At 46.7% G+C, this 23887-nt stretch overlaps 1 protein-coding gene across 1 annotated transcript in view; it reads left to right on the top strand.

Moving 5' to 3' along the window:
* The window catches only part of LOC309399814 (T-lymphocyte surface antigen Ly-9-like), a gene marked incomplete at its 5' end in the record, with an annotated part of 22529 nt that extends 7473 nt beyond the window's left edge, over positions 1-15056 (top strand). The window contains 4 exons of the mRNA XM_081967926.1: positions 8822-9136; positions 11787-12050; positions 14319-14429; positions 14696-15056. Of these exons, the coding sequence (XP_081824052.1) occupies positions 8822-9136; positions 11787-12050; positions 14319-14429; positions 14696-14802 (797 nt within the window). The 3' untranslated portion in view covers positions 14803-15056. The remainder of the gene's footprint in view (positions 1-8821; positions 9137-11786; positions 12051-14318; positions 14430-14695) is intronic.
* Positions 15057-23887: the final 8831 nt, after the last annotated feature.

Below are 23887 nucleotides of genomic sequence, written 5' to 3'. Positions count from 1 at the left end.
AAAAATAAAAACTTTTGCAGAATATCATTTCTGAGATTTCTCTCAGTAAAGTATATCACAACATCCCTTGGTAGTTGCCTTTGTGATGCAATACGTGAATTAACTCTGTAAATTTTGTCAATCCTTGCAAAAATCTCAGAAGAATCCTGGATCTTCAATAACGTGGCCAGAGCATCAGCACAAACTTTTCTTAAGTCCTCTCTAGGGTTTTCTCTGATACCCCTCAGTCTAACAGCGTACTCCATAGATCTAAATTGCATCATGATAATCTCCTTATCCATCCTCTGCATATTCCCCTCCATTTCAACAAATTTCAAATCTGTTTCCTTCGTTTTAGTTTCCAAATCCAAAGCCAGATAATCAACTTTGCTGTCCACCTTAAGAACAACTTCTGACAGACCTGTGGCTAAAGTGTGTAATTTTTTATCAAGTTGATCATGTTTTTTAATGGTATCCTGAACCATTTCTTTAACCTCCTTAATTTCTTTGCGTAAAAAAGCATTTTCTTCCCTTATAAAGTCCTTGAGATCCTGATAATTTATTGTAGCACCCGGTGAAGCTTTTTTTCCCGTTGCCATAATTAATAATTCTTACAGCCGCCTCTAGCTGTCACCATTCAATTAACTTTCGTTTTCCTTAGGTATTCAGCTGTAAATTAATACTTGCAAATGTTTCTTTCTAAGTTGCTCGAAATTAAAACTTTGACATTTAAGTAGTTCAGGTTATGTAAACTGGCTTAAAGATTGTTAATAGTTAGGGTTGTTTCAGCCGTTCCGCCTTTACTGCCCCGGCTATCAGCAGGTAATTAGCTTTCGTTTTCTGTAGGTTTTCAGCTATAAATCAACGCCATTTTGAATCCTTTGTTCTAAGCCCACGCCTCTCAAACTCAGCAGTAGCGTTCTTTTCAAAGAGATTTTTTTTTTCTTCCCCCAATTAAAACTTAAAATACTTGCAAAAGTCTTGCTTCCTTCTTGGGATGTTAAGATGTTAAGATGTTAAGGCTGTTCCCGGCGACTGGCCCTGCTAATTAGCAGAGGTTATTAAAAAGGCAGGAGAATACAACAACTGCGAAGGGGGGCAAACCTCGTCGGACTCCGGACTCCGGAGGGTACACGAGGGCTCAACCCAGCAGCTGAATCTCTCCCTCATAAATTCCAAGAATTTACGAGTGTCCGAGGTGTTAAAGATCGTAAAAAAACACCTCTAACTGTCTCTTGATCTGACAGGCTCAAAAAACAAGCCTGCCATCGGCACCAGGAACAACCGGAAGCCAGTCTGCTTCAGTCTTGTCACCGCTGTCGCCAACCTGTTCTTCGGGCCGGCTATGTGTCCCATTGCCTCCTGCGCTGGAGCGGAGGCACTTTGCCTGGGCAGGTCCCTCTGGCGCAGCAGGCAACGGTGTGCGTCTGCGGCTGGTATGGACAACAGGACATCGCGGTGATGGTCACAGAACTGAAGCTCTTTTTTGGCGTGTTCAAGAAGTGGAGGCCATAGTTTTCGGTGCAAGAAGCCTCCAGCCAGCCACCGCTGTCGGCTTGGTTCCAGCTGGCAAAGACCCTGGGAGGCTTCTCACACCGAAAAGAGAGGCAGCAGCTGCAGGCATCTTGTGATGAGGGGGGCAGGGGAGCCCAGGGGTGATGGCTCAGTGGCAGTGGCTCATCCCTGGCTTGCCTTCCCTGGCAGCCATTCGTGGGAGGAAGGTAAGGTCGCAGCATGGGGCAAAGAGAGAGATGGCCAAGGGGGAGGAAGTGAGGGGATTAAGGGCTGGGGCCTCTGAAGGATGGAAAACAGGGTGACATGTGGCAAAGGGAGAACAGGCGGCATGCAGGAACAGGCACCGGGAAGGCAAACGGCGACTTGGCAGAGGCTGGGGCCTTGAGGAATGGTGTGTCCCTGGGCCCCGACCCAAAGCAAAGGGCAGGCGGGCAGCATTCTTACCTTAGGTGAGCTGAGTAGAGTGGGCGAGGCGTGTAGGCGACTGCCAAGGTGATTAGCTGGGCTGCATGGTGAAGGCAACATGTATAGCATGGGGGGGGCAAGTGTCGAGTGGGCAGGGGGGAGTGTTGAGTGGGCAGACGGGGCCGTGGCCGTGGCCAGGCATAGGTGGCATTTACCGGTTCAGTGAAGCAGTTCACCCAAAAGCCAGTCCAAACCGACTGAATACCACCTCTGTCCTGGAGGCTACTAGAGATTCTCTGATAACAACAACCACACACCCCCTCTCCGGCCATGAGGTCTAGACTGGTGCCACATTCGATAACCCACTGGGCACATTTCTAGGAGGGGAACACCTCCCTCTGGAGCCAACCAGGTCTCGGTTATACAAGCCAGATTGGCCTTCTCTTCAAGGGTCAAATGCTTGATCCTGGCTGATCTGACCTTCAAAAGCAGCAGCCTAAGACCAGGGCCACCATAGATCTGCTGACCAGGTAAATGAGGTGAGCGCAAGGGGGCAGAACACGAGACTGGTCCCATTCCCTGTGACTTCCCCCCTCTGCCTCCCGTATCTCCTGTTACCCAACACCCCTGAAAAAGGTTATCCTCTTTTGCCTTCCCTGAGAACCGTTCCATCCTCCGTCCCCAACACTCTTCCTTAAAAAGAGGGAAACCTCCTCCAACTAAGAAACTCTGAGGAGCAAGGTGAGCCTTACAGGCCCACTAGCATTTGCTCTCAGTGCCCTCAAGCTCACACCATCCCTTCCTGGTCACGTCCAGCACCCCCTCATCTCCCAACACACTCTTAATACGTCCCCTCAATGCACAAGTGGCACTCTCACCCACCAAGCAGGGAGCCACTCTTCCCTCCCAGCTGTCACTGAGGGGAGAGGGACCAACACACTCACCTCTCACTCAACTTTTCCTTCCACAGGATTCCCCCAGCAGCCTTCCCTTGCCCAATTACAAAACACCCAGTAGATTATGGAAGGCAGTCTGAAAATTAGCCAGAAGGCCTATTATGCTGCACTAGAAATTGTTGCAGTTGTGTAGTCCTACAATGTCTCTTTTTTTTGGAAAATTTTTATTTTTGCATAAACACAAACACAACACAAGGAATCCTCTTTCTTTACAGACTGTAGAAAGTGTGTCAATTGGTTACAAAAAGCTTTCGTGCATCCCTTCCACAGTCATCACCTATAATTCATATCAAATCATATACTTTAAATCAAATATATTTATAGATATTACTATCATCATACCTCTATTTTCATTTGACTATAATTCTTTTAATGTCCCTTTGCATAGAATATTCCAAAGTTTAAAAGATAACCACATAATGGCATTTCGTTAGCTATTTCCAATATCATCCAATAACATTAAATCCTTATGACCTATTCTAAATAAATATCAATAATATTTAGTAACCAAGTTTCCAATTCTCCTTTCCAAATCCCTGTTTACAATTTATATTCAATTTCCTTTTATTAAGCCTATATATATATATTCTTTTTTTCTTACTGCGTTCTTGTGTTCTGTGATGCGTGCATTTACCCTCCTGTTTGTATATATATATATAGGACAAACAAACAGGAAGGTAAATGCACGCATCACAGAACACAAGAACGCAGTAAGAAAAAAAGAAAAAACTTCCTCCCTTTTCCAGCACCTTAAAGCTACAGGACATGAAATCAACTTTGAAGGAGCCAGGTTAATCTCCAAAACAGAACACCTCCACAAGAGAATAATCATGGAAGCCATCGAAATAGAGAAACACCCCCACAATATGAATAAACGTGATGATACCTCCCGCCTACCAAACATCTGGAAATCAGCCCTAGCCAACAAACGAACACCACCCACCACCCAAGCCGTTACAATACAAAACAACAATGCACATACAGCCAGCACCAATCAGCACCAATCTACCAATCATGATACAACCACACAACCAATCACTCCACTTACTGAAACAAATCCAGCACCCCATCCCCTCCCACCAAGATTTACAGAAAGATGGCAGCTCCGTTCCCATTTTAAGCCCAAGCTTGAAGATGGCAGGTGAGATCCTGCCGAAACATTGCAAAGACAATCTCAATCTTACACGGGAAAAGACCCGAATACAACAAAACCAGCATATATATATATATATATATTATATATATAAAATTATCAATCATTTATTTGACTATGTCCATTATCATAACATTTTTTGACCTAATACTCAAAGTTTAACTAGATTTAATTTAATTTTTTATTATTAGCTTTTATGTCATAACAAAATGTCTAATCTTCCTTTCATAGTCGCCATTTACCATTCATATCCAATTAATTCTTATCAAACCACTGCATATGTATACATTATTATCATTGTCAATTATTTATTTAACCATATCCATTATCACTTCATTTTTTACATAATGCTCTAAATTTAACTATTTTTTGTTATAAGCTTTCATATATCAACCTGTATCTTTCCAGTAATAATGCAATCTTATGTCTTTTGTCATTTGTGGAATTAATCTTCTGATTATTTCCTTGATAATATTTGTGCAGACTTCTCTTCGCAGCTTATTGCTTATTGCATCTCTTATATAATCTCGATACCCTCCATCTGTTTCTTTAATCAGCATTTTGGTAATCAACAATGCTTCTGATAAGATTTCTCTCCTTAAATCCATCAATTCTTCTCTTTTTTCTTCTTCTATGCCTTGCCATCTGGGGTAGAGTTCCTGGCCATCTAGCTCCCCTTTCCATATTCCACTCTCCATTTCCAACCACACTCCATTCACCGTAGATGTCAACAAATTTCTTGTATTTGTGCTCGTTTTTCTCTTCCATTTTTAGGATTCTAGCCTCCCCTTTTTCCAACTGAAATTCTCCATCATATTTTGCTGTTATACGCTCTAAGTTTTCCAGTTTCTCCTCAATTCTCTCTAATACTTCCAGTAATTTTTGAATTCCAAATATTATCTCTTGCAATATTAAAGTTTCTTTTTGATGTTAATATTGTGCCATTCTTTCAAGTGGTAAACACTGCCACTCTGGTTTTCAAAGCTTTCTATTAGATTAACCACAAATTCATTTATAATCTCTCACAATAAGACCTTGTTTTCACTTTTCTCCAGCTGGCAGTAAGGTTCAAAAGAACACCTGCACAAACACTCTGTGCTCTTCTTATCACTCTCTGTAAACAAGCTTCAAGGTCTTAAAGCATAAAATCGAAATGATCAAAGAGATAAGTGAAAGTACAATGTTTCCAAGGCTCAAACCTCCAGCCTCCAAGTGGCAGTGTTGCTTCCTTTCCCCCTAATGTTACAAGCCTCTTTGACCTCCTTTTGTATCTTTTTTGTATTCCAGATTTAAAAGAAGTAAAATTCCTAAATGAGGCAAAATAGAAAAAAGGAAAAAAAAACTCATATAGAAATAAAAAAAGAGTTTCAATCCATAGGTTACAAAAATAAAAAAAAAGTAGTAGAAGAAAAACTAATCCGTTCACTTTAAAAAGCTGTGCGCAAATTCCATCCATAAAATAGCATTTAAAAAGAAAGATAACACACTATCCAATGCAATCCAATGTAGCTTAATTTCACCACTTATTTCCTGTTCTCAAATTTAATTTAGCTTTTTTTGGGGGCAGTATCTTTTAAAACAGTAACATTTCCTCACCAGTTGTACACACTTTCTCTTCCCGTTTCCTTCCGTTCCGGAGCTGTCCCAACTTCATCAGCTTGTGGCTGCACTTTTGTCGTCAGCTAGAAGAACTTCTCTTGGATCAAGCAGGGACTTTGCGGGGTCCCTGAGATCAGCAAGACGTATTCTTCCTGATCACCATCTCTGTGAGACAGTTTAAGTGCATATGGACCGTCCAGCGACAAAAGTATCGACTGTGATCTTGGGACTTCGAGATCCCAGGTCGTGTCGTCGTGACGTCAGTTCCTCCTCTCCCAGTCCTACAATGTCTCTTGAAGTTCACACAGTTCCAAGACCCCACTCACCAGTTAAACCACAAAAAATCCCAAAAGCAGTCTGCCACCCTCCACAGCATTATTAACCCCATGAGTAGGCCCAGCTGCCAACAATGAAGCTTCTTTCTTCTGTCAGCTCTGCCCCAGAGGTGGGTTGCTAATTTTTTTAACACTGGTTCATGCATGCTCCCACGCGCAATGCCTTTGCGCATTGGCAGAAGCGTTTGGGTGGGTTGGTGTAGCCTCCTACCGCTACTGCTGGTTCACCCTACCTGGGCCGAAGCGGCAGCAACCCATCTCTGCTCTGCCCCCATCAGAAGATCCAAGCCATCATCCAGAGCTGCAACTGTCAGCTCTGGGGCTCTCAGACCAGGGTTTAGCTTCAGCCGATTACTGCACATTAAGACAGTTCAAAGAGATCCAGGGGGATCCAGGGGGAGTCCAGGGAAGCCACACAATCATAAATCATCCACCTCCTCTGCTCCATCTCTCTGTCTCACTTTCCAACTGCCCCCTTTTGACCTCTCCACTCTTCAAGCTCCACTCTTCAAAGTCTTCGACCCCCTGGCTTTCAATGCTGCAGTCTGTGGGGTTATGGGGTGGTAGCGCATGGGAACCTTTCTCACTAAACACATCTCACAAGTCCCAGTGCTCCTTTGGGAGTCTGTATTCACTTATTGAGGGTTCCCGAGCTCCCTTTGCTCTTTGTTTCTCCTATCCCCAGGTTTTAGGATCTTTTCCTCTTTCTTGGCCTCTTTAAAAGCCCCCTCCTCCAATTCACACAAGAGTTCCATTTCTGCAGCCAAGACAGTCCAAGTAGGAGGAGCCTCTCCATCCCCAGCGCCACTATGAAACTCAGAATCTCTTTATGCATCTCTCCCGATTCAGTTATAAAGTGAGCCGGGAGCCCTCCAGTTACAGTCCCATCTAGCTGGCAAAGCGCTATGGGCAGCCTCAGCCATTTAAGTCTCAGTCCCAGCTTTTCAATGGTTCCAGGGCTAACCACACAGCCCAAGTCCAGTAAAGCCAACATCCTTCCCTGGGTCCCTGAAGAGGACACCACTAATTCCACAGGGATGGTTGCAGGGGCCACACATTGACTTACCAGGGGTCCATTGTCATTTTCAGTCTCATCCAAGCTGCTTGGAGTTGCCAATCCCTCAGATCCAGAAAGGGCAAACTCTTTGACCTCCAAGCCCTTCAGCATTGACTCCTGAATCCTCAGAGCTGGTTTCATTGCCTTCTCCCTCAGGGTTGTTGTGGCACTGAGGCTGGGTTTGCTTGATCGCCATGCCGCAGCTTGTTGCCCCTCCTTCCCACACCTGAATGGGGGGCTGAGGTCATGTCATGGACCTCAATCTAGATCTGGCATCGCTTTTGTGGTCCTGGGGTGTTTTTACGCATGGGAGGGAAGGACTTGCCCTACTCACTGACCCTCCAGCATTGGTCCCAGGCAAGGTCAATCTCCATTTTTCTGCCAACATATATCAGCGTTGTAGGGTGCACGGGGCCCCACATGGGTGGTAGTCATTGAGGCCCTCTTTGAAGCAATTGGTGAGAAGGTCCTTGGATCATGTGGTTAACTGGCTTGCCAACTCTCTGAACTCCTGGGTGTAAGTGGCCACAGACTGTCGCTCTTGGTTGATGGTCTTCATCCGGGTCCGAGCCTTGCGCTCTGCCAGTGGGTCCTCAAACTGTTGGTGAAGGGCTGCCACAAAGTGGTCACAGTTCTAGTTGGGGGGCATTGTTGTTGTGGAGGGAGACCATCCATTCAGTTGCTGCCCCCTCCAGAGCCATGGCCTTCTCCCATCTCCAGTTTGACTCCATACTCCTGCATGTAGTTCCAGACTTGCACCAGGAAAACCCCCAGTTTCTTGGGGTCTCTCCCATGCTTAACCCCCAAGACTGGGATCTTTGGGTCCTGGTGCCTTTGAGGAGTGGTCCCTGCAGGCAGAGTAGCTTGCACAGCTTGGTGTGTGGTGACCCAGGAACCTTGAGAAGCTGCCTGTGCAGGAGGTTCTTGGGCTCTTCAACTCACTCTAACCTTTTGCATCAGGATCAGGACCTGCTTCAATATGGCTTCCTCTGGGCTTCACACTGGATGGGGGGCATCTTTCCTCTGTCCAGCACCCCTTGCCCATCTGAGCCTGATAGGGTTCTTGATGAAGTCTGGCTCCTCTCACCATTCTGCCTCATCTCAAGCATGCTGCGGTCTAATGGGAGAGTCGGCCATAGCTCCACTATCCTCCAGCTTACTTCCTCTGGTTGGATATTGGATGTCACTCCCCACATTAGACTGCTGCCTCCAAGTTGACTATTAAAGCAGATCTTGTCTAATATCAGTGCTACTTCTGTCGATTTCGTAGAAAAGAAAACTCCTTGGCTCCACAGAAACAGAGAAATGCACTTTTACTAGGAATGAACGAAAGCAAGAAGTTGCAGGCAAGATCTGAGGCAAAGTGTGTGAAACAGCAAATTGAAGCAAACTATAGAGCCCCTCTTTTGTAGCTAGGCAATCTTCTTGTGGCTAGAAAGAAATGACCTTGGAGAGCAAAGCCCAGACAATAGTTGCAAATGATAACAAAAAATTCTCCACTGACCCCTCCCCCCTTGTCCATGGCAGCAAGCAGCAGGCTAGCTGACAGTTTGGGTCTCTCAGGGTAAGGGTGGACGGCGAACCGATTGTCTTTTTGAGCTACAAGAGAAGAGCTCGCACATAGGACAATAGAATACCTCTTGCTATTCTATGAAGGAAAGGCCATTGTTCAGAGAGCCCCACCATGTCCTTTGGATTGGAGCCATTTTGTCCTTTCTCAGAAAAAGTTATCCTGGAATTTGGGGGTCAGAAATGGGCTGGTTGGAAGGTCTCTTGTGATCCAATCTTGAAGTTTTCCTTACTCTTCTCTCTGGCCTTGCAGGGATGGAAGGCCTCCAGGGGGAGTCTGCCACTTTCAAAGTGAAGACCTGCCCACCATACAAAAGGATTTCCTGGAAGAAGACGGAGCAGGGACTCACCAGGGTTACATCATTCAGTATTGCTGAAGTGAACTTTACAGGGAAATGTGACCTCCAGGTCACTCACTCTCACTTGAAAAAGCGCCTGAATGTCTCCGAGGACTGCACAGAATTGCACCTCGACCATCTAGAGCAAAAGGATGCTGGCAGATACACAGCAGCAGTTCTTCTACAAAATGAACAAATAGTGGATGAGACCTTTGATCTGCAAGTGTTTAGTAGGTATCCCAGCCATGGCAGAGAATCCTGGCCTGCCTCCTTTGCCCAGGGTGATGTAGAGAGGTGGGGGCTTTTGTGTTGGCGGGGGCGGCTTCGGGTGTCCAGAGAGTTGCAGCTTCTGGATGGAGCTCACAGCTGCTCCCTTGTTTTTAACCTCTGTTCGAGCTTGCTCTGTCCATCAGAAGTTTGGGCCTTGTTTTGTCCATCTTAGCAATGCAAATTGGTTGAAGATGCTCTGATGAGGTCCAGCTCAGCTTGCATTTGTACACACACACACACACACACACACACACAAATGCCAACATTTTCCCCCTGTTTCCCCCTGCTCACCATCTTACATGCCAGGAGCTCAGTGGTGGGGTTGTTATTTTTTTACTACCGGTTCTGTGGGCATGGCTTGGTGGGTGTGGCTTAGTGGGAGGTCATGTGACTGAGTGGGCATGGCCAACTCAACCTGGCCACACCCACTCAGTCACATGACCCCAGCCAAACCATGCCCACCAAGTCATGCCCACAGAACTGACAGAAAAGGCAGCTACTGTGGACTGTCTATTTATGGGCCCCCCTCCGCCTCACTTTGACGTACTACCTTAAAGGTATACCACAGTCTGGCTGCCTTCTGAGCAACTCCGCTGCGATGCCGGTCCTCCGGTGCAGCAGGCCATTCTCCCGGCTGGGTCTGGCAATGGGATGCCACTGCACATCGGCAGGCAGTGTGGGGCATGTGCACGGCCGGTGCGAAGAACAGGGTGGCGATGGTGGTGGCCTCTTTTTCGGCCTGTGGTTTTCGGTAGTTTTTGGTGCAAGAAGCCTGCAGCTGCCTCTTTGCCAGCCAGAACCAAGCTGGCAGTGGCAGCTGCAGGCTTCTTGTGCTGAAAACTACAGACCTCTGTTTCTTGAATGCACCGAAAAAGTGCTTCAGTTCAGTCCCACCGCCATTGCTGCCTTGTTCTTCTGGCGCAGCAGGCAATGGGGGGCACGCGCACAGCCAGCGTGAAGATCAGGGTGGTGACAGTGGCGGGACTGAAGCTCTTTTTTGGCCGTTTGAGAAGCGGAGGTCGATAGTTTTTGGTGCAAGAAGCTTGCAGTCGCCGATGCCAGCTTGGTTCCGGGTGGCAAAGAGGCGGAGGCTGGGACGCTTCTCACACCAAAAAAGAGAGGCAGGAAGTGCAGGGATCGCAACAAGCGGGGAGAGATCAGGCTGGTGGGGAGCCCAGTGGCGACAGCTCAGCCCTTGCCCATCTTGCCTCTGCCACCAGCCACAGGAGGATTGAGGTAAGCACAAAGAAAGAGGCGGTTGTCCCATGGGGAGATTGAGTCAGGGCCTCTGAAGGAGGGGAAACAGGGTGATGCATGGAGAAGGGAGAGCATGCAGCATGCGGGAGGAGGCCCCAGGAAGGCCAGAGCCAGGGAACGGAGCATTCCCCGACCTGGTCAAGGTGAACAGCGAGCTGGCAGCATGCTTACCTTTGATGAGCTGAGCAGAGTGGCCGAGGCATAGAGGCAACTGACGAGGCCATTAGCTGGGCCACGTGGTGAAGGCAACATATATAGAGCTGGGATGGGTGGGGCAAGCAGCAAACGGGAGGGCAGGATGAGGGAGCGTCGAGCGGGTGGGCGGGGCGAGCAAGCGGCAAGTGGGTGGGCAGGGCTGAGGCCAGCCAGAGGTGGCATTTTCCAGTTTAGCGAACCAGTCAAAATTTCTGCTGATGGTTTGCCTGAGCCGCTCCGAACCGGCTGAATATTGTCTCTGCAGACATTTTGGCACAGCTCAGGACTTGCATTTCTATGATGGGTCAGAAGTGGAGCTCAAACGGTGTTCTCTGAACTCTTCCCCACTGGAGGGAGGGGGGCCTGTAGGTGCCCAACGCAGCTCTCTCTAGAGTCCCCTCTCCATGGGGCAGAGGTTGAACTGGGCCAGGCCAAGTGTCAGGGCTCCAAGTAGCTGACCCAATGGAATCAAAATTCTGAGGCCTGGAGTTTTCTCATAGTAAGAATTTATTAGGAATGCCATATTGACACAGCTGGTGAAAACCTGACTCTGAAGGACCCAAGGTTTTCCCCACCCAAATCGAAACCCAAAGTTCATGCCCCCGGGTGACACGTCCATCACATGGTCCAATCAGGTCACAGTCCTCCTTCGGCTGTCTGTGGTCCATGCCTTCCAAGCCCCTGGTGGGGATGTCCTTGGCAACCCGGGAAGTAATGTTGTTTTGGCTACAATCCCCCCCCCCCCCAGTTATCTGTATCTCACGTTCCCACTGCTGCAACCATCCTTGCTGTGGCAGCCCTGAACATTTCCAAAATCGGCTGACACCAAGTGGGTTCCTGGATGGGATGTCAGGTGGGTCTTTGAAGCTGGAATCTCCAGACAGTCAGTTCAGAATCTGATGGGACTGGACGGAGTCACAAGGGGCTCTCAAGGGTGAAATGAGGGGTGAAATGTGAGCCTTATCAATCCCTTATCAATGGTTTAAAGAGGCCTTGATGGAAGGCAGAGGGGGAAATTGTTGTGGGAATTAGTGACAGATATTTTCTCTGCTCTAATCTATGCAAAACATTACTTGAGACCCATTTATCGATGCTTTTCCTTCCTCCTCGGCCTTCCTGTGATTTTTGCCTTTCACAAACGGTGTCTCTCCATCTCAGGACGTTTGCAGGAGTCTCAGCTGAGAGTGATTTGCATTCCTGCTGACAGTGAAAATATAGCTTGGCAGCTGCACTGCTCTAAAGAGATCTGGGAAGACGGGACAACGTTCAGGTGGAGCTCAGCTTTCCACAGCACTCAGCCCACCCCTGGGAGTTCTACAATCAAGTTCATCTCCCGAAATGTTGATCTCACTGTTACCTGCATAGCAAAAAACCCTTTTGGTGAGGCAACTAAGACAGTTTCCTTAAAGCAAGTTTGTGCTGGTAAGTTTTTGACTCCTTGAAAGAGACCTTAGGGCAGAGGCTGAAGCTGAAGGTAGAGAGGTGGTAGAAGATTAGGAAGAAGCTCTCACTGCTATTATACGTACACATTTAATCTGTTAATGTTATTGTCGCAGCATTTGTGAAGCTGCTTCAGCTCCCTCAGTTGCATCTGATGAGCTCTTATAAAATCCATTTTACAAGCCCAGATTCAGAAATGGATTGATGGTCTGATTGCACAAATGTTTTGCCAAACTTTTGATACGACTTCTCCTGGATTAATTGCAATAGTTTCATGTTGTAAGGTCTCGCCTCAGCTGTTCCCTCAAGGAAGTAGAACTCTTGAAACAAGCAGCATTTCAAAAGGAACCTTTATTGAGAGATAGGGATAGCAGAGAGAATAGGCAGGATCTAAACTTCCCACCCAGAAACATTAGGCTAAAAGTCACTCTTCAAAATCCCCCCCAACTGTCTGGTGCAATGAGAGCCGATCCCAAGGAGTGAAGATGTTCTGGGAACTCCGAGCTGAGAGGGTGATAAGAAGTCGTTCTCAGGTGCTGCAATCTTGCTCCTCCGGAGTTGAGATGAAACAGAGGGCCCCAGGCTCGTCCCTCCCCCTCCCCTTCCCAGGAAGATGCCTCAAAGAGAAAGAGGGCCAAAGTAAAAGACACATCACAGAACTTCCCCCCAAACTCCCCCCTTCCCCTCCAGAATGGCAGTGTCCCAATAGCTATCTATGGGGATCTAACAAATGTATTGTACTAAAGAATAGAGAGGACTCTTTTATCCCCTGTATAAATCAGGGTGCCAAACCTCGGGGTTGCATGTGAGATTCGAGAGGGTTGAGGCAGTACTTCAAAGTCTCCGTGTGTGACATGTAACTGGAGACGATTATCAGGTTCTGGATTCTAGGACCAGTCTCAGGCTCAGTCCAAGCAAGTCTGAGTGACAGTGGATTCAGGGATCATGTTTCCAGGCTTCTCCCAAATGCAGTTCTCCATGGGGTAATACTTCCCTAATTTCTGTGTAATTCTTATGGACTCTTGGCTTGTGTTCAGCTGTGCCCAGGAGGGCTTAGCATACATCCATCTCAAGTGACAATCACAGTGATTCCTGCCACTGTCACACATGGTGATCCACCTTGTGTTGGGATCAGCCTCTGAAGACCATGCAGGAGCATCAGCTGATCCACTGGGTGGGGGGGTCAGCACAAGCCATTGTGGGTGCAGATTGATGTACCCTGGCAACACCTGCTCCGGTTGCTTGATGGAGTCTGTGTGTGTGTCAAGACGGACTTCCACTTCCACCTATATTCTGCTTTGATTGCAGCTTGACAAAAAAGGGGGAGGGGGTGGAATGGAATGCAAGGGTGGGGGGAAGGGCGTCCAAGTATTGCCCGTTCCCATGAGACACCGCTCCCACTTCAAGGACACGCCAAGCAGATGTCCCAGGGTGGTTGTCCAGTTCCCATAACAAAATCCACAGGAGTGATTGGTGGATGTAATGCACTGTGTGTGGCCCATGTGGAAAGGTGGAGGGGATGAACTATGCTCGCTTTTGCATGGGAAGCCCAGAGCTGGTTTCACTTCTTCCGTGCCAATGTGGTTTATTCAGTAAAGTTTTATATTCTTGGTAAAATAGTGTTGCAGGAGTTTCTTTTTCTGGATTCACCAACTGGACAGTTGACATTAAACCAGCTCTCCAAGTAGCACCCCACATGGACCCCACCAGGAGGTTGGCAGTTTCAAGATGTTGGCAACCAACAAAGAAATGGAAGGGGGATGTGGCCAAGGGAAGCCTCCTCTCAAGAGACCCTAGAGGCAGCCAAGCTGAAGCTGGGATGCAAGCAGCTGGAGCCTGCCCCAAACAGAGGGCTGAGAAGCTGGAGCAGGAGCCCATGCTCAAGAGGGAGAGGGTGACAGAAGGACCCTACTCGGGCCCCAAGGATCAGAGAGCCCCAGCAGAAGCAGAGGATCAGCCAATCCCCCCTGGAGTCACAGTGATCTGGGGGAGCAGCCAAGTGGAAGTTCTGAAAGATGCCTTGGGGACAGATGAATGGTTCCAGAGACAGAAGGATGACCTGTTGGTAAAGGAGGGCTTGGCATGGAAGGGGAGTAAAATCTACATCCCAGCCAGTCAGAGTGATAGGTCCCATTCTGGGTGCCGCTTAGCTACTTGGGTCTAATGGTTTTTCTGCTGCAAACGCGGACAAGCAGCTCCATTCTCTGGGACCTCCTGAAAGGATTAACAGGGTCTGTTACTCTTTTTCAGGACATACCATTTCAAGGCTGTCTCTCTGGGCCCTGCTGTGCCTTAGCAAAGTAGGAAGTCTTCTCCTCCTTGGCTGTTTGGGGCTTCTACTGGCGGTGAAATCCAGAAAAGGTACCGTTTTAAAGAAGCCCTCTGAGAAAACCAACTTTTCCTTTTCTCTCCTCCCTCCCCCCCCTTCCCTTCCCTTCCCTTCCCTTTCCCTTCCCTTCCCTTCCCTTCCTTTCCCTTCCCTCTCCTCCTGGAGTGACAGGTCAGAAGAACTCCTATGCCGGTATGTTGACTTACCTGTCTCCAACCTACTCTACATGATGGGCCCTTAGACCTTCTGGCCCATCCTGTCTACTAAAGCTCAACCATCTACTTTGTTTTCTACTTAGCAGCTGGAGGAAGGAGGATGCTGGTCCGATTCTGGCCAGCCTCCCAGAGGAGACCACCACCACCACCTGCAAGAGACAGTAGCCGTGGCCATCCCAGCTCCATGTGAAACCCAACTGATGGATGCTACTGACGAGCCTCCCTCCATTCCTTCCCTTCAGATGTCTGTGGTCTTCCTTGATGGCTTTGAAGAGGATTCTTCGGGAGAAGCGTGCTTCCATGGGCAACGCACCAAAGTTCATTACCAATTTGGCTATTGGGGGAAGGGTTCAAAAGGTGGCCACAGGGCTGGTCCATGCCACTCTCTGTGGCCACTCCCTTCTCTCCTTTCCCCCATCCCAATTGCCTCAGAAACTGCTTTGGCTGCTGTATTCCCTGTTCTTTTCCCCACCAGACCCCTGTGAGGGAGGCTGAGGGAGCTTCCACAGCTAAGGATCATGCTGGGTTCCCAGGGAGCCTTCCCTATTCTCCATGAGTTTTTGAGGGAGCTGCTGTCCCTGGTTTTCCTCCCCTCCATGTCACAGTCTCATCGGTGGCTCCCTATTTTCAAACCCACCCTTTATTTCAGTCATGGGGCAGCCCACTGGTGGGTTGCTGCTGGTACGGCCCAGTACGGCTGTCCCGGTAGTGGCTGGGAGCAGCTGAGAGCAAACCAGTACAGCGGCTTGTTTCACCCACCCGCCCGCCCACACTCTATAGGCTGTTTTTAGTCCAAAAGATACACTGCACATGCGCCCACAGCGTGAGGTGCCTGCATGCGCCCTGACAAGCAGCTGGGTGTCGCAGGGGTGGTGGATTGTGCATGTGTACAGACAGACTGCGATCAACGTACCATAGAGACGGTAAGAGCAACCCACCAGTGACTTGCACCCCCATTTCCACAGGGGCCCTCGGGCCCTCAGGGACCTCCTCCTTTCCCTGGGTCCATCCAGCTGAATTTCCCAAGTGGGAATGGCTGGGGGCCCCTGGATTGATCCAAGAGGTCGCACAACTCTTCTGCCAAATAAGCCTCTCAGTTCTTGCCAGGTCCCTATTGGAACGCTTCCCTTCTGGTGGAGAGGAGGGAGGCCTTGTGGGCCACACAGTTTGCATGCTTTCCCTTTGCTGTGATTGCAACTGCTTGGGATCTTGGGCCAGTTATCCAAGGTTGCGGTGCCCCCAAGGACAAGCCTTTTCCATCACCCAGCCTCGGCGATCTCCAAAACACCTCTGTGGCCTCTTATTGGCTCCAGATGGACGTGGGGTATCAGGGTGGGGGTTGAAGAGGGAAGAGTTAGCCTAACGCTTTGTGCCTGAATTTCAGACTCCACCTGACTTCTCTGCAATCACTCTCTCTCTCTCAGTAAAAGTTCTTTCGAAGTATAAATTGTTTCAAGAGTTTTACTTTCTTGGGAAGGTAACTGAGGCAGGTCCTTACAGATCTATCATCCTCTGATCTCCCAGGTCATCTCAAATTGGAGGCTCCCAATGACAAATGACTTATTTAGGTATTTTATTGTCCTGTTCTTCTTTCTTCCCCTCTGCAAAATGTATGGAACCATTTCTCTTTTTTACTGCAATAACTTAACTTAACTTAACTTTATTGGATTTCTAGACCACCCCTCTCTCAAAAGAGACTCGGGGCGGTGTACAGTCATATTAAAATAGTTGAACAGTAAATATGCATGTTATAAGTATACAATAAATAAATTAAACATAGGACTGGAGGAGGTAGTAGAAGTTCCCTGTACAATTTAGTTAAGTTAGATTTAAAAAAAATTTTTAATTTAAAAAAGTTAAAAACATTAACCTTAAAAGCTATCCCAAATAAAATAACCGCCAGGAGGTAAGAGTAGAACTATAAGTGGGCCAGGCCGGCTAGTCGGAACAGATGAGTCTTAAGCTTTTGTCGGAAGGAGCGGAATAAAGATAATTGATTTAATTTGATAATTTGCTTCTGTCTTTCAATAAAATGTGTGAATCAGAAAAGGTGCTATATTGCTATCAAATTATTAATACAATGGTACCCACTTCCTCCCATTTAACCTGGAGAAGATTTACCAAGAGGGTGCGATGGAGGAATGGCCTTGGCAGAGACAGGAGAATAGAAATGAGACTTGCAAGATTTCGTGAACGCAACCTTACAATACAGCAAAGACAGATCTTGCACTCCTGGGTGTGCTTTTTTGTCTGGACTCCCTCCCAGGGCTGACAGGGGAGACTGAGAAGACACATGTGAAAACTGGAGATGGTTTGGCCATCTTTATTTCTTTTTCTTTTCTTTGCATTTCAAAAACAATGAAAATAAGTATTGCAGGGTGCTTAAGTTTGATCGTGAACAAGCTTGAAGCCAGATGAATGTTTGTTATTAGGGGTCAGAAAGAAACTGGGCTTGGAGACTGAGATTGATTTGATTTGGCGTGGAATTGTGAACTCCAAAACCCGAACGTGCATGCACTGTGGACTGAATTTGCAGGTGGGAATTGTGGTGAGACAGGCCTTACACTTGGGTTCTGGGCATTGCTAAAGACTTGGGTCTGTCTGCAAATCCTCTGATGGCCAGACATTCTTCCTACGGGCTTCACCTTTTTCTCAAGTTCATTTGCAAAGAAGGAACTTCCCTTTCTGCAGAAGAGGCTCTGGTGTCCTTCCTCGTCTGGAACCCAGAACAGACAGAGCACAACAGGTGTTACAGAGGGGACACATCTAGCCTTGCCTTCAATGTAAAAAGAAACAAGAAAAAAGGCCAGGTCCACTAGTGGGAGAAGGTGGCAAGGTAGTGACAGCCAGCTGGGAGAAAATAGAACCCCTTAATTCAACCTTTTCATCTGTCTTCATGCAAAAGGGGAAAATAGCTCAACTTACCAATAGCAGAACCACAATGACAGACTAGGGATACAAACCAAAATAGGCAAGAAAATAGCAAGACAACACCAATCCACCCTAGATGAGTTCAAATCACCTGGACCAGATGGATTATTACACCCCAGACTTCTGAAGGAGCTGGAAGATGCTAACTCAGGACCATTGAAGCACACCTTTCAAAGATCCTGGAGCCCTGGCAAACTACCAAAGGATTGGAAAAGAACTGATGTGGTTCCCATCTTCAAAAAAGAGGATAGAATGGATCCAGAAAGTATACACTGATCCCTTTGATCCCTGCAAAGATCCTGGAAAAGATAATAAGGCAACAGATCTCGGAACTCCTAGAAGCAACCAAACTGTTACTAGAAGCCAAAATAGCTTTGTCCAAAACAGATCATGCCAAACAAACCTTATTGAATTCTTTGACAAAGTGGCTAAATTAGTAGATCTGGGAGATGCTAGGAACACAGCATACTTGGCTTTCAGTAAGGCATTTAAGTAGACCACAACGTATTTCTTGTTAACATAGCAAAGTTTATTCTGTATTCATCTTCAAACTGCCAAGGTTGAGAAACACTGATCTAGTCTAACCTCCTGATCCCTGTAGGATCTCTTAAAGCATTTCTGACAAAGGTCCATGTTCTGTGTGAAGATCTCCAGTGAAGGAGAACTCGGGGCTTCCTGTGGCAGCCTGTTCCTCTGGCTCACAGCAGGTCCAGTCAGGCAGTTTCTTCTGAGGTCTACTGCCATGGAAAAGGGGGGTAGAGTTAGTTTGGGCTTTGCAAGGCCAACTCCTCTAACTTTGGTATGCAGAAGACGGAGACAGTGCACCTGAATCAGAGACTCGAGTGCGGTGCAGACCCAAACTGCACCGCACTCGAGATGAAGTGGAATGGTGAGAGAAGCTGGACCTCAACAAGGAGCCTGTCAGGCCCATATGGTTGCTGGATGTTGAGGAAAGGGGGAAAAACCCCTCATGATAAAAGCCAAAGAGTCAAAGATCCTGGGAAACTCTCACACAGATAATTATCCAGGTTCTCTCGGTCACCCCAAGCCAAGCCCTGGATGGAGCTACTATGGTGGTGGCCGCACTTGCTCTGTCTGCGCTGGCACCAGCACAAGTGATGCCACCCCCAGAAGAGGCTGTTGCACAAGCCCTTCTGTCTTCAGGGATTGCCCATTAGAAGTTCCAGCCTTGGGGGTAAAACATGAGGGACCTTTGAGCAACTAGGGTTCTTTCTGATGCAAGTCTAGAACCATGTGCAGGAGTATGGGGCTGAACTGGGATGGAGGCAGTTTGAGTGAGATGCATGGCTATGTCTCTGAAGGGTGTAGCTGCCACGTGGATGATCACCCTCCACAACAACAATGCCCCTCAGCTGCAGAACTATGACTACCTTATGGGACTCATCTGGCAGATATCCCTAGGTGTCTTGGAGGATCACAAGCGGGCATGAGCCGACAATGTGCAAAATCTGCCAGAAAATCCAATGCAGTACTAAGGTGCATCAACAGGATTTCAGGAGGAATCTTTTTTTACAGTTGTTCCAAAGATTTGACAAGAGAAAAGGGGAATTTGGACATCAGAAAAATATTTGAATGGAGTGAGCTGTTATATTGTTCTTTGGTGGTGTTTAATTAGAATTAATTAGCTGTATGATCTTCAGTTGAGGGTATAGTAGTAATAGATCCATGCACAGGACTCCAAGGTCCTTCCAACCATTGAAATCTGTCTTTCTCTTCCAAGCATAAAATCTCCATCAAATTCTTCCTTCCTATTTAACTCAAAGGCTGGGAACTGCATGTGAATAAGTCAAGGGGCTCAAGGGTTGGTTTCAGGTCTGGCTTCTTTAACGTCTGGCAATCAAGGTCACAAACTCTTCAAAGTTCTTCCTGATTTTCCCTTCACCTCTTCTTAATGTCTTTGCTTCAAGTTCCACAGAACTCCGTTGAAAACCATTCCAATCCATTCAAATTTATAATCCTAGCCACACCTGGATTCCACCATCAGTTATAATATATTACTATGCCTTGTTCTGTTTGGTTCTGTTCAGTTTTGTTTTATTTTAATATTTAATGTTCTGTGCTGGTCCATGATCATAGTAAAGATTGAATTGAATTATTCTAGTTCCAATAGACATAGGCTCCTTGGGTGCAGCCTGGATCACCACTTGAACACATCAACATTGACGAAATCCCCACCGGTCAATTGCAAAAGGCAGCTTTGCTTGGAACAGCTTCCATCCTGCAACGAGACCTCTAATACCATCAAACATCCACATCTGTCTCTCCCAGGTCCTTGGGAAGGAGTTGATGGGTGGATTAAAAGGACAAATTTGTACCACCCACAAGTCCTTCTCTGTTCTACCCATACTATCCTACCTAAGTCCAGTCATTCCATTGCAAGTATTGAATTTGGCAGAAACTCACAAAAGTTGATAACTTTTATAAGTTTAATAAGATTTGTTATTCTGAAAAAAGGCTATCAGACTCTGATTTTGGTCTAATACTATAGTAATTCTCTACTGTATATTTGCATGTTCCTGTTTCAGTATTTTATTCATAAATTTATGTTAGTAAATAAGTTTTAGAGAGGCAGACATTTTAGTAGTTTTTTGTACTTATAGTGTTTAGTAGTCTATTTATTTTACTTTTTATTTATCAATTTTATTTACTTGTCTAATATTCCAGAAAATATTCACAAAATATTTTATAAAATGCTCCCCAGAGACCGTAATAAAGATAGTACTACAAAGATACCATCTTTCTCTATCTAAATGTATTTGAACAATAAAATGTTGGTTATGGATGCCTCAAATTTTATAACTGTCTTGGATTTTATGTATTTATATATTTTCCCACAACCCAGAAATATATATATATTATGGGTCCTTGGTGCTCTCTGAGCTTGCTTCCTTTCATTACCCAAACTAGTAAGGAGTGCTAGTAAGGAGTGCAGTTTGCTGTTAGTTTATATTCTAGTGCCGTGATGGCGAACCTATAGCATGTGTGCCACAGGTGGCATGCGGAACCATTTGTCAGGGCACGGGAGGTGTTGCTGTGTCAGCTGGCCAGGGCGCATGCGTGCGTTGGCTACCTGACTTCAACCTTCTTTTGAGGCCATTTTTCACCCTCGGGAGGCTTCCCTGAAGCCTCCGAAGCACGAAAAACCAGCCCTACAGTCAAACCGGAAGTTTGGGAACAGACTTCCGGGTGGCTCGTAGGACCGTTTTTCACCCTCCGGAGCCTTCAGGAGGCTTCCCTGAAGGCTCCGAGGGCAAAAACTGGCCATACGGGCAAACTGCAAGTCACCATTCCTGAACTTCCAGATTCCCCATAGGTCCATTTTTTGCCCTCCGGTGGCTTCAGAAAAGCTCCTGAGGCCTCTGGGGGCATCTGGGGAGGGGGAAGGCTGTTTACGCCCTCCCCTGGCTCCTAGAAAGCCTCTGGAGCCTGGGGAGGGTGAAAAAACTGTGGGCAAAGCGGATGGGGTGGGGTGTTGCTGGTTGCAAGCAGCAAGGACCCCACAGACATCTCCTCCTCCTCCTCTGTGCCACCCCCTTCCTTCTAGCACTGATGATGTTGCCTAGTTGGGTCATGTTGCATTTACATTCATTAGAGAGAAAGGGATTGAAATGAATTAGCAGGCACATGAGGGGAATACTCATTGAAAAGAATGCACTAGAGCTGGCAACCCAAGTACATTTTCTACAGCCAGTGTATTCCCTGTTGTGTCTCTGCTTACTCCCTTGCAATCTCTTCCTCTCCAATCTCTGTTCTGTGAAAGGAAGAGAAGTAGAAAAAATGTGTCAGGCACAAGAGAGATTGCCTGAAGAGATTAATTTCTCTCCTTGCTTATTTAAGCAATCTCTCTACTCTGCAAGGGGGCGGGGACTACAAATGATTTTGATAGGTAGTCTCTCCTGTGCCCTACCTGTCACATACTTGCCTGTGTAACAAAGAGATCAGAGAGGAACGGAATCCAGAGCATAAGAACATAGTGTTATAAACTATGATTCAGAGTCTGACTCTGACCTTGTATCTGACAATGTTGCTCCAGCTGAATCCATGCTTCAGGATGGTCAGCCTGAGGAATAAAACAGCCAGGATTCAATGGAGACTGATCAGCCACAGGTATTGTCAGGCATGCCTACATCAATAACCAAGAAAGAAAACTCCCAACTCCATTGTTCATGGAATTAAAATACTTTTACTGGTTATGAAAAGACAGCAACGAAAGTAAAGCAAGATCTGAGCCAGAAAGGCACGAACAAGTTCATATCAAATGATAACCCAGCTCCGTCCCTCCAACGACCCCACCCCAGTGTCCAATCCGCAACTCCCTTAGGTGTCATGTGGGTTGCATCTCCAAAAGGCATCATAATGTTGGTATGCAGGATGGTTGGCTTGACCAGGTCCAAACACTGGCCACCGGCATGCGCAGAGGATGGTGAGAAGAAAACTCCCTTTTCCATATCACCCCCTGTACCATTTATTCCCACCCCAAATACGATGCCCCCACCCTCCCCATTTCTATGGCAGCCGATAGCAAGTGAGCGAAGCAGAGGCTGACATCCGGCCCTCCTTCAGAAAAGGACATCATCCCTGGGGAAATAGGAAACAAAACAGAACAACAATAATAACCAATAGCATATATTAAAATTAAGGCTTATCAGGATATTGGGTGCAGAACTTCTGTAAACGTTTGGGAGCCCTGACGTGGGATTTGTCCACCCAAATATTGGATGCATCCTCTATGTTTCCTGGAATCTAAGATTTCTTTAAGCTCAAAATGTTGCTCTCCTTCAATAAGAAGAGGAACTGGGGTGAGGGCTGGAGCGGACGAATGGAAGAAGTGTGCTCTGGTTTTAGTAAGTTCACATGAAATACGGGATAAATCCTCTGAAGGGTTTTTGGCAACTCCAATTTGACTGGATTTATGATTTTCACAATGGGAAACGGTCCCACGTATTTCGGGCCCAGCTTCTTTGATTTCTGCGTGGTCTGCAGAAACGGTGGGCAAAAACGCCCTATCCCCAACTTGGTGCTCTTTTGGCTTGGCCCTTTTTTTAATCCGCCTGTTTTTTGTGAGTTTGGTGAGCTGCATCTAATGCTTTGCGTGTCATGGGCCAAAATTGCCAAAGTTGATTACTCCACTCGGATAAGGATAAAATTTGCGGTTTTTCTTGAGGCAATTCAGGAATCGGCACAAAGTCCGGACTAAACACAACTTTAAAAGGGGTCATTCTGGTACTGCTGTGCACTGAATTATTGTACGCCATCTATGCATGTGGTAAAAGTTCAGCCCAATTATTCTGTTGATAATTGATAAAACATCGAAGATACTGCTCCAGAACTGAGTTAGCCCATTCACAAGCCCCATAAGTCTGCAGATGGTGGGTGGAGCTTAGTCCCTGGGCGGAGCCAATCAATTTCAGGAACTCTTTCCAAAAGTGGGAGGTGAATTGGACCCCCCCTGTCCAAAATAATGCATTCAGGCCCTCCATGTAACCTATATACATGTAAAATAAACAATCCAGCCAACGACTTCACTGATGGGATCTTGGGACAAGGCACAAAATGGACCTGCTTGGAGAACAGATCGGTGATTACCCAAATGATGGTATTTCCAAGACTTTCTGGTAATTTGACAACAAAATCCATAGATATCTCCTTCCACAGGGCCCCAGGACGGGCAACACTTTGAAGGAGACCTTGGGGTTTCCCTGGTGGTCTTTTTGCAGCTGCACAGATAGGACAACTGGCTATGTAGGACTCAATGTCTTTTTTCAGGGAAGGCCACCAAAATTGTCTTTTAATCAAATGCAAAGATTTTACAAATCCAAAATGACCTGCCATTCTCAAGTCATGGGCCCGTTGAAGAACAACAGTTTTTAGGCTGGCAGGAACATACAGCTTAGCTCCTACCCAAGCCAGTCCATCTTTCATGGTGCATTCATCAGAATGTTTTTTGAACCAGTCATCAGACGCAAGACCTTTCTTAAGTTTGTCCATCAGGTCAGTGGTCACATCTAAGTCCACTGGGCCCTGGCTCCTAGTAACCATTGGGGCAGCCAGGTTAATTCAGTAATTTTATTTAATGGGATTTTAAATTGTGTTTTTTAATTGTCTTTCACTTATGAGTCTACCTCCTCCATGCACATGTATATGTCTTTGTTCTTTATGTATGTATGTTTGTCTTTATCTGTATTTTATCTGTTTTGATTGTACGCCGCCCCGAGTCCTTCGGGAGAGGGTTGCGGCTAATCAAATAAAATTATTATTATTATTATTCTCAGCCGGGATGACCGGATGAACCATGGTTCATCTGGAAGTGGTGTACTGGGGAA

This window comes from Natrix helvetica (genome assembly GCF_964273705.1).
Source record: "Natrix helvetica genome assembly, chromosome: 16".
In the NCBI taxonomy this organism is placed as follows: Eukaryota; Metazoa; Chordata; class Lepidosauria; order Squamata; family Natricidae; genus Natrix; species Natrix helvetica.
Note: the sequence above shows the minus strand (reverse complement) of the source record. Positions and strands in the feature narration are given on the sequence as shown.